Consider the following 11,864-nt stretch of genomic DNA (forward strand, 5'->3'; position numbering starts at 1 on the left):
TTAAAACAGTATTAAATGCCACATCAGCATTAGGTTTTGAAATCAAATGCAGTACTCAACTAAATAAAACAAAAGTATTAATGCGTCTTCATCTTAACATGATATTTATGTAGTCGTCTTTTGAGAACATAAATTTTATAGTTTGCTAGGCGGTCACAATGAATTCGTAGTTTGTTTTTCTTCTTCTACTGCGCTGTGTTGTAACTGGGAGACAGGTACATTGGATGTGATTCTGGTAAGTTACCCTAAATATCACCAGGCGTAGAAGTTTTGACTTCAGCCTACACTTTGGAATATTATTTGACAACAGATTTACTGCACAATACAAGAAAACGACCATTTCATTTCGTCAAGGAAGGGAAAACATTCAGTCCAAGTCAGTCAGTCCAAGCATCGAAATGATATTTAAATAACTTTTACAGCGCGATACAAAATTGACATTAAACAAATTGTATTAATTCATTCGCTAAATAAAACCTCGGCGATATTATTGACCTTGGCTTCACCTCGGTCAATAATTGCCTCTTCGGGTCTTTAAAACTGAATATTGTCCGGCCATATTATACCAAATAAATTAACACAATATAAATCGAATGTTGCAGTCATTTTTGTGAATAACTATGCGTACACAAAAAAGAAATCGAGGTCACGGAAATCTCATTATTGACTTGACCAATCTTATAATACCATATTACTAATGTGGTTTTTACTCAGTACGGTTATAAAATAAACCCTACTGTTTTAGAATGAACCCTATAAACCTCACAGTTTCTGAATATTTTATTTGTGAGTTGTAATATCATAGTATCAAAGGAACTACGGTAATTCAGTACACTTATCTTATTTTTATTAATATATTACTGCTTTATTGTATTTAATAATTTAGTCTTCATAACAGTATTATTATCCAGGCTTCTGCCAATCCAATAAACCATTTCCCTTTACTGCGAGATCCCGCGTTATGGGTGAAATCAAACACAATCAAACGTTCCGCGCACATCTTTCACGCAACTCATGAGATTTCGCAGTTGAACAGAAAATCATCTATTGTCAATCGACAAAGTTGAGTTATTTCACATTTAACTTCAACATATGAAATGACTATAAAAGACATAACATTATAAGACATGAATTATTTCAAAAGCAAGGCTGTCATTGGAAAACACGTGAAAGTAAATTAAACATCAGGAAAACATATTGCTTACAGTTTATATTAAAGTTATCTTATTTTAATTTGTCACCAAAATAAAAAAAAATTTGCCAAGTGGATAGACAAAAAAAATGTAACATTAATATATAGTCACTATATTGACTGTAATAATTTTAGTCATAACAAAAGGCCAGTTATTATTGGTATAAGAGGCCCATGACTGAATGGCAAGAACCAGTCACTTAGTATAAGATAGTGAAGGAATAGTGTTGTTCACTGCTGTTGTTAAATATTATGTGTCCAGATTAATAACATTTATTTTAGTTTCATGCATGTTAATTAGCTTCATTTACATTTTATATACTAGTTCTCAGTTAGGTTCTCCATCATCTGACATTTTTCTTTTATCTTGCTCTGATAGAATGTAAAAGTGGAAAATGGATTGCGAAGAGAAAGAACATGGCAGCATTAATGCCCAAATTGAGAAGTACATGACTGTTGTCACGTTCTTCAAGTGTGAACTTTGCAATTTTCAAAATCAAATTAAAGAAAAAACTCGAAGTCATATGAAACTTCACATCATGCATAAATGTACTAGTTGCTCAATGTCATACTTTCTGCAGAGTGATCTGTCTAATCATGTTACTCAGTGTCATTCCAGTGAGACCATTGACGTTTCTCATTCTGATGAAGATAACATTAATTTCTCAAGTGATAATGAACAGAGCATAGAAAATGTCATAGATCAGGTGAACAATAAAGAGGATCCTGAGACTGACATTCCTCTTCAGGATATTGACAGAGAGATACTCACTTCTGTTTCGGAAACTTCAGGCGATGATTTCAATAGAATTCGCAAACAACCATCTTGTATGTGGAAAAAGAAGCCAAAGCATAACAAGTTTTCTCGTCAACGAATAGAGAAGATTGTTACCGGAACACATTGTCCACGGGCAAGCCAGGAAGAAAAGAGTGAAGTTGGTGAAACTGTTAACAGTGGACTGGGAAGTCAAACTGAGGACATTAGATGTAATGAAACATATCAGCCACAGACTGTAGTAACTGTATCCAGTGGACAGCCTGTTGATCAGCCCGGAACCATGACTGTATCTGCTTCTAATCAAAAACAACAAACATCTTCATCTGCGCTTGGTGAAAACAATGTGACTCTTCTAATGCCTTTACCAACGCTTCAAAGTCCAGTTGCTAGTCAGACACCATCAGCATCCACTAAAACTATAGCCATGACATTCCCAGCAGGGTCTGTTATCATTCAACCACCTAATGTCAGTTATGCTACTGTAGTAACCGGGTGCAGTCCAATAACATCACCTCACACTGTCAAACAACAACTTGCAAAAAATAGAACCAAAGACATTTCATGTAATGCAAATAGGAATGAGGACGTTGCTGCATCTAAAATGCAGGGTAAGGTGGCAATTCAACGTCAATCTGTCAATCAGCCGATTCATCAAACATCACGAGATATCGTTGATTTGATGTCTCTTCATAATACAAGTCAACCTGCAGATACGACTCACATGACTCCAGAAGAAGCCATTAATTATAATATCATTAAAGAAGCCAAAGCGAGAGCAGTGAAAATGACGCAGGAACTGCGAATGCTTACAGCTGTGCAGTGTCATTTTTGCGATCGAAAGTTCCTTAATGGACGAGCGAAAGCTAGACACGTGAGTAAGTTCCACTGCGACATGATCAGTAAGGAAAAATCCACAGGGGGACCATATTATTGCAGCGTGTCGTCATGCAAGTATAAAACAGTGTACAAGCACAACTTGGAGACTCACACCAAGAGGCATGCCTCGCCACATATGTGTAATCAATGCAACAAGAAATTTATAACAAAGCGTCAGCTCGAGACTCACCAAAAATCAGACATCCATCTGCTGAAAAAAGACTACCTACTTTGTCATACATGCGGTTATTCCACGTCAAGGAAAGACACGTTTAAAGAACACCTGTCGTCCCATATGGAGGAGAAGCCATTGAAGTGTGATCAGTGCGCTTATCGCACATCCAGTAAGAAATTACTTACTCGCCATGCTGTTCGTGTACATAAATTGTCAGATCAGTTGCAGAAGTGTACAAGCTGCAACTACTCTTGTCACACTGAACAAGAGTTGAAGATACACTTTGCTAAGCACACCGGTGAAACAATGTTCAACTGTCCGCAGTGTAAATTTGGATCTAACTACAAACATAATTTCATTAAGCATTTGAAGCGACATAGCCTTGAGATGGTTAGTATGGAGGATGGATACGTGGTGATTCCAAAACACAAAAACAGCAGTGATAGCAAAATTAGCACTGATACAGTTGATAAGTTATTGATTCCACATAGTGAAGAAGAATGTTCTGTACTGTCTTAAGAGTTCCCAGATATTCAAATTAACCATGTCTTTTTGATTCAGTTATGATCAGGTGACTTAAAGCGATACAGTTGTTGTGCAGAGCTTGTTCGAACGTGTAAACTAACTACTGTGAAATACTTTATTTTAGCTGGAATTAATTTTCGCTGAAAAAGTTTTTTGGATGTTTTGTATGGAATTTATTTTTTTTACTGATTTTTGACGAGGTAAATGTAAAATATAGAAAAAAAAGTATATTCACTGGATTTTATTTTCACTGAATCATTACTTCAACGAAAATAGTGAAAATTAATTACAAGAGAAAATAAAGTATTTTACAGTATGTATTTTACACACATTGTATTTGTCGTTACGGGTCCCATATCAAAGAGAACAACTCCAGCATTTTAAACACACTTTGTTTTCTACAATGCAAATGGAATCTTAATTGTTTCACTGGAAAAGGCTGCAATAAAGAGTACTGCAATAAATTACTTTACAATACTGTAAAAGCTTTAGTTTTTAATGGTTTTTAAATTCATTATTTCGATATCTCATCGAATTAGCTGGGTTTCAAAATCACAGAATTAAAGATTTCTACACTTACTTACAGTAATCAGTGAAAATCAAATCAGTGAAAATCAAATCAGTGAAAATACATTTTTCTTATCGTTTGAATGACATTTGATATAAAATCAATGGAAGTAGATAATGTTTCAACTCAAATTGTGTTTTTTCCTTCAAAATAAATTTTAGGTCTAAAATAAAGTGGTCCACGGTAACAATGAGTTATATTATGACTATTTGACGTTGCCAGGACTCTTTCTTGGTCAGAAATCAGCCTTTTTTAGCTAAATTATAAGTTTTTTTAAAATGCAAAGATATCATACGATGTTAATATAACATGATTGATATATTATTAGTTGCATTTGATCTATTATGTCGGAGTTAGATGGGCATATAAACTTTATACAATACAGTTTTGGTAAACTACATGCTGTGTTATTTTCAGATACCTACCCATACTGTGGAATTTTATTTAGTAAAATAAATATATTAAACCAAGGTTATAACTAATTGCAATGGCATTCTGATAATGTCATGTGATAATTCATATGAATAGCTGTACAATACATATTACAGTGAGTGCTGAAATAACTAATCATGAAAACCACTACCTTGCTATCAAGAACATTCTTGGCATGTTTGTTTTGACTTCGGAAATTTGCACCTGGACACAACCATTACAACAATAAGGGCTGGATGGTCAAAATCATCAGAATACACATTTATTTTTTCATTTTACTTATTGTATTATGTTGAGAATGAAAATTCAAGTTATGGTTATAAAATTATTATTGTGAGACGTATATCAAATGTTTAAGAGATCTGTTCTATGCTGAATTGCATTACAGATGGTGCTATTTTGGTGGCGATATTTTTCTGTGAACCACATTTTCAACCATATTTCAAGCAAAATATTACATGAAAATATTACTAAAATGGTGAATATTTGCATTAGAGCATTCTACACTTAAACACGATGAATAACTGTGATCACAAGCTACAATTTAATTTCAAATCAAACACCCCAATAAAACATAGTGGTACTTTCAATATGCAAGTTTCCTAAAGTTGAATGCAAAGTCGTAACAAACTCCACTGAGATATTGCAATGTTCTGTGGAAAGTTGATAGGGGGACAGTTTTCATGATCAGTTTATTTCCATGCCTGATATAAGGCAAAATTGTGTTGGTTTCATTATTCATTATTATGTATTATTATTCAGCAAGAAGGCTTAATATTTGGACATGGTATTTACCGGTATTATGAAAGGAATTTCAAATTTTATCAAAATGTATTTTTTCCTGAATGTTGTATATTGTATGTAATTACCAATTAAATTATGTCTAATTTGTGTACCAGTCATGGTGTTTTATGTCTTCGAAAGATACTAGTAAGTAATGTTTGCATTTTGGTCTCTAGGGGGCGTACTTCATGCAACTCATTACTACGTGACATTAATCATCAAGCCCAGTCGCCTCAAACTAGGATAGAGACGATTTTCTAAAAACTGATAAACGGCAAGTAAAACCCAAAAAATCAATATATTCAAACAAAATACAAATAAATATTATATAAAGGATCATAAAAAGAAATTGGGGCATCATACCTACATCGGATTTTAATCAGATTTGTGCAATTTAGAAATAAAAAAGAATTTTGATTTAATAACCGAAGTCATCCGATTTATCGATAAATTATAGTATAGATAAAGTAGATGAAAAATAAAGAAACAAATGAACAAAAAGTCGAGCACAAAAAAAATAGAAAATTAGTATGTAGACTACATATTCACGGTTTTCATGGAAGAAAAGGACTCTAACTCTAAAAACTCTAACCCTCTTACAGCCCTCTGATTTAATTATATGTCCCTCTTGAGGAAACGTATACATAGTTATTTAGATGTGCATATGCAATTGAATTGGGCCGTTGGAAAGTTAGGTTAGAGTTCAGAAGGAAGTCTTTCCCTTTCGTACCATTCGAATGGCTACCCTCAATCGACGGTTTTCCGAAATGAGGAAGTATTTCACTATTATTTATAATGACCTTGACGATTTCCGCAATTATCTCATTCATTCTACATATTACAAACCATACCGTCAACCTTTTCCTGTTCGGTGTTAAAAAGAACGCTCTGTGAACAATAATGGCAGCGGGAAAGTTTGATAATAGGATTGACGAAGGCCTACTGAAATGCCATGTTTGTTTGGAACGTTATAAGAACCCAAAGATGTTACCATGTCACCATTCGTTCTGTGAGCTGTGTTTAGTGAAGTTAAAGGGACTGTGTGGTGTGATTAAATGTCCCAACTGCGGGAAACATCATTCTGTGAGTGACATTCAACAATTCCCGCCGAGTATGATTATACAGTCTGCCTTAGACGTGATAGAAGAACAAGAAATGCAGCGAGATGTTGGACCATGCCATGGTTGTCAAGAAAATCTATCAATAAACAGGTGTGTAGATTGTGCTATGAATTGCTGTACATTGTGCGCTGAAGCTCACATTAAATCCTCAGTTAGTCGAAATCATCGAATTGTGACTCTTAAGATATTTAACGAGGACAAATTACGAGACAAATCAAAAGCTAACAGAGAAAGATTGATCGACATTTTCCCCAATAAATGTCATTTGTGCGTAGGATTGGGTCAACGTGACGCAGATCGTGGTGCATACGACATGCAGGAGGTCTCGGATACATTTTGTGAGATGGCAACTTATCACATCGAACGTTTGGAAGCAAAACGAAACGAAGCAAAACAAAGCAAAGAAAGCGCCACAAAACAATCCGAAGAAATAGCTAAACAATACTTGGAACGAAAACAGCAGATAAAGAAACATTCACAAGAAACAATTGCGAAATTGAGCAAAATAATAAAACAAGAAGAAACTAGTCACTTGAGAAAATTAGAAAACGATTATAATAAAATGAATAACGAGATCAAGAGGAAAATGCACCAGATTCAAACAACTGAGGAACTACTGACAAGTACAATCATATTATTAAATAATTTATTACAATATAGCAGTGCTACACAGCCGGTGAAAACTGGTAAAGAAACAACAAATCAACTGGAAACTATGACGTCACTTGAAACAACGTGGAATAACTATAACGCACTTCCGACGTTTTATGCTGGTGACGTCACATTGCAAGGAATGCTGGGAGCATTTCACAATATAGAGGTAGATTCACTCCGCCAAACACGAGGGCCATCAAATCGATTAGCCGCACCAATGGTATTAGAGAGAACTATAGGGGAACGAGGCACGAAACCAGGAAAGTTTGATCTACCACTTGGAATGAGCATCGATCAAAGTAATGACATTGTAGTGGCTGATAATATGAATGAGAGAGTTCAGATTATAGATATATATGGAAGACCAAAGTCACAGATAAATTTCACTGGATATAGCAAACCCGTCCGACCCATAGATGTAGCAATATCGGCAGACAATAAATACTTCATTACAGATGGGACTTGGGGATTCAGTGTAGGTAACAACCAGGTGATTGTATGCAATCAATATGGAAAGGTTATAAAGTGCTTTGGCAGGAAAGAATTACATAATCCATATGGAATAGCTATCAACCATAACAATGGTATTGTATATGTGGTTGATAGCAGTGCGCACTGTATACGATTATATAAAATGTCAGATTACGAATATATTAGGTCAGTTGGTGAAGAAGGTGAAGGGTCGTGTCAGTTTGAAGACCCACAGTTCATTGCTATTAATAGTAAGGGATGTATAATTGTCTCAGATGCAGGGAACAGTCGTATCCAGGTTCTCACATCTGATGGTGTATTTATGTTTGCATTCGGGGGATATCCAAATGAAATGATTGATTGGCCCTGGGGTATAACGACAGATGAGAGCGATAATATTTATATATGTGAGTACAATTATAATAGATTGCAGAAATTCAATAGTGAAGGGAAATTCGTAACCAACATTGCTAGTGGTGGTCATGTCTTGGATCGCCCCAGGGCTGTAGCAATTACAATGGATGGAAAGGTAATCGTGACTGATGATTCGCATAGTGTTAAAGTGTTTTCATAAACATTCATAACAGCATATAATTTGTATATAATATATATTTATTGCTGTTGTGTGTAACACTGGTCTATGTCAATGTCCACCATGAAGATGGTAGAATGAGTGGTGAGTCATATTTATGAATTTTGCAAATCAGCAAAATGTTTCTCACTGATTTAGATAAGGAACTATGATGTATGAGTGAACCAAATTGACTTATTAGATTATATAATAGTGGTTGTACGCTCTGTTCAATATTAGAAGATTGTTTCGAAGCTTATTCTCACTATAATTCTGCATAATGATAAGAATAAATCGATGAGTCATTTAAACATATTAATTTTTGAATATTAATTTTTAAACGAATTAATTTTTGTCACACAAAATACCGAAATGCACCATTTGATCATTACGAATTTGATTTTTATGAATGCCCGGGTAGAGTTCATTTATAGATTTAATCGGTATTGACAGGTTACTGATGCACGTCATTTTGTTTAGTCATTCGATTAAAATGGCTGACGGTATTCTGTGCGTTTTTCATAGCACTTACACAAATTTTGTTTAAATTTGATATGAAGGGTTGCATGTTCTCTTTAAGTATTTTAGGATTTTGATGTAATTCAACCGACCGCTGGTCACCTCCATCCAAATCACAACACATATCATCATCCGTTTCTCAGGCATGCCTTGGTCTTTTTTTGTAATTAGATTCCAAATGACCAATTGACGACTATATTGGTTTTATTTTCATGAAGCCTTAACTATATCACAGACATAACTTTAAAGTCGTCTCAAAGACAAGACATAATTTTGTGTTTCAGTGTTAATTTGGCTAAATACAGACGGGGCTATGTCATTGGTAATAATTTTTTACTATTATTATAATTAATATCCCTTTTTCACATTTATTACTGATAATATTATGCCGAATCCTGGTTGGTTTTGATATCAAAACAATTGTTATTCTTTTGACCACATTTTATTGTTTATTAGGTCATTTATAAACTTGTTTCATGAATTTTAAGAATTTATTGACAGTGTATGTAAACGGAATTAAGTATATAACCCAATGAGTTTACAATTGCAAACTCAATCGGTATAACCAGTGTATTTATTGATATGTAATTTAGACAAAGATGGTGCAACAACATATGTTTAGTTTAATTTCATGTTTTCGTGCAACATATATTATATGCATATACACATATCTCGTATATTATATGCCTGTATTAAATAGCATGCTATGTTTCTCTGGAAATATTTATTATTTTTTTTCATCATTAAGTTATAAAATTTAATTTGATCTGGGTAAGTATAATAATAAGCCGGTAAGTATGTTTTCCTTATGTCAGAATAAAGTGGACAGCATAACAGGAAATGAAACTCGTCTTCAACGATATCACGACAAAAATTACAGTAGTGTTCATTTCTAGAAACGTTTTGTCTCCTGACTGTCCCCGGGGGTCCGAATTAAACAATGATCTGGTACGCATGTCTGTGAAAGAAAACGCGTTAAAAGGGTGTTTTTTTTAAAGAAAAGCACGTTAACGCGCGTTACGCGTTTAGAGTTACCATTTCAGTCAAAATAGACAAAAATGGTGTCTTTTCCGGTACCGCCAACGTGATAAGGGTGGTTATTTTTTAAATGAGATTATCGTGTTTTTTATTGCTTTAAGAAATTCAATGATCGCAAAAACGAGAAAAACGTCCGGCCCCCTATGTTAACGACCCTCGATCACGGGCGATCGCGGCATATGACCAACCCGTGCTTACACTAAAGGGCTAGAGAGCTCAAATATCGCGCGATCAGGTGCGAGTTTAAGGTGCGTGATCTTTCAGCTTTCTAACAGTGAAAAGGTTACGAAATTTTGACTTTTTAAAACGTGTTTAGGGTCATTTTGAAAACCCCTTTCACAGACATAGGTTCCAGGTATTTCCACAAGTTGGACCCCCGTGTGCCTGTCTCAATGTGAAAAATATGTGCTGATATTCTAAACTTACAAAGCACATTTAACAAATGTGCTCTATCAAAATTAAGTAAATAACTCTCGCAGCCCAAAATGGTTATGTTACAAGTTTTGGGCTGTCATTTACTGCAGCTGATTACTGTTGCGAGTCTATATCTCTGCAACGTTGCTTAAATATATTTAAAAATGTCAATTCATTTCCCAAGCCAAGCTTCCCACGTACCATATGAAAATAATAATGTTTTAACTGACTAAGCCCAATATTGTTGATTACTATATTGAATAATATAAAGGGATTGTAAATGCATTTAACCCTGGGCTACGGAAAAGTGAACTAGACAACTGAAAGATATTAAGGATATATGATCATTCGGTCGAACGTAAAAACAGTTGTAGGAGTTGTTGTAAATGTGGACTATGGAATCAATAAAAAATAGTAAGCGTTGCTATGTGCTCAGCAGTAAAAAATAATTAAACCATGACAGGGTTCTGTAAGTGGTTGTAAATACGGGCTAATAAAGCGTTGTACGTGTCGGGTCAGCACTAAAGTAACTTATTAGTATGAAGAGTAACTATTTTAACATTTTCACCACCAGTTCCCTCTTTTCATCATAAATTTATAAAATAGTCTCGTTTATAGATTGCACTTTCCTTCAGAAGATTGGGGACAACTTTCTTAGGTAGAATTTACTTACTTTTTGTCTGTTGGCTCCAAAATTAGAGTTCATTTTCAGAAATATTAAAGAATACAAGAGAAAAGTGCTGAAAAAATTTGGCGCGAAAGTCTGGTGGTGAAAAGGTTAAACACAAAATCAATACGTGAGCCATTGATCATACTATAATATATACTTTATAAGTTACTCTACATCTTATTAGGATATATACACGTTATAATAGATTATATACTTTATAAGTTACTCTACATCTTATTAGGGTATATACACGTTATAATAGATTATATACTTTATAAGTTACTCTATATCTTATTAGGATATATACACGTTATAATAGATTATATACTTTATAAGTTACTCTACATCTTATTAGAATATATACACGTTATAATAGATTATATACTTTATAAGTTACTCTACATCTTATTAGGGTATATACACGTTATAATAGATTATATACTTTATAAGTTACTCTACATCTTATTAGGGTATATACACGTTATAATAGATTATATACTTTATAAGTTACTCTACATCTTATTAGGGTATATACACGTTATAATAGATTATATACTTTATAAGTTACTCTACATCTTATTAGGGTATATACACGTTATAATAGATTATATACTTTATAAGTTACTCTACATCTTATTAGGGTATATACACGTTATAATAGATTATATACTTTATAAGTTACTCTACATCTTATTAGGGTATATACACGTTATAATAGATTATATACTTTATAAGTTACTCTACATCTTATTAGGATATATACACGTTATAATAGATTATATACTTTATAAATTACTCTACATCTTATTAGAATATATACACGTTATAATAGATTATATACTTTATAAGTTACTCTACATCTTATTAGGATATATACACGTTATAATAGATTATATACTTTATAAGTTACTCTACATCTTATTAGGATATATACACGTTATAATAGATTATATACTTTATAAATTACTCTACATCTTATTAGAATATATACACGTTATAATAGATTATATACTTTATAAGTTACTCTACATCTTATTAGGATATATACACGTTATAATAGATTATATACTTATAATA

At 33.4% G+C, this 11,864-nt stretch overlaps 2 protein-coding genes across 2 annotated transcripts; both read left to right on the plus strand.

Moving 5' to 3' along the window:
- Positions 1-145: 145 nt before the first annotated feature.
- On the plus strand, positions 146-5,759 carry LOC146733631 (uncharacterized). The gene is made up of 2 exons (XM_085491712.1): positions 146-235; positions 1,572-5,759. Exon 2 carries the CDS (start codon positions 1,588-1,590, stop codon positions 3,538-3,540), a length of 1,953 nt encoding a protein of 650 aa, XP_085347838.1. The 5' UTR covers positions 146-235; positions 1,572-1,587; the 3' UTR covers positions 3,541-5,759.
- A 480-nt stretch (positions 5,760-6,239) lies between these two features.
- Positions 6,240-9,386, plus strand: LOC100378829 (E3 ubiquitin-protein ligase TRIM32-like). The gene has a single exon (XM_002737668.2). The coding sequence runs from the start codon at positions 6,314-6,316 to the stop codon at positions 8,147-8,149; it is 1,836 nt and encodes a 611-aa protein (XP_002737714.2). The 5' UTR covers positions 6,240-6,313; the 3' UTR covers positions 8,150-9,386.
- The last annotated feature ends 2,478 nt before the right edge of the window (positions 9,387-11,864 follow it).

This window comes from Saccoglossus kowalevskii, chromosome 16 (assembly GCF_978046115.1).
Source record: "Saccoglossus kowalevskii chromosome 16, keSacKowa6.1, whole genome shotgun sequence".
Classification (NCBI taxonomy): Eukaryota; Metazoa; Hemichordata; class Enteropneusta; family Harrimaniidae; genus Saccoglossus; species Saccoglossus kowalevskii.

Coding starts and splice junctions, on each gene's coding strand:
- LOC146733631 (XM_085491712.1), top strand. CDS start 1,588: ATGGATTGCGAAGAGAAAGAACATGGCAGCATTAATGCCCAAATTGAG.
- LOC100378829 (XM_002737668.2), top strand. CDS start 6,314: ATGTTACCATGTCACCATTCGTTCTGTGAGCTGTGTTTAGTGAAGTTA.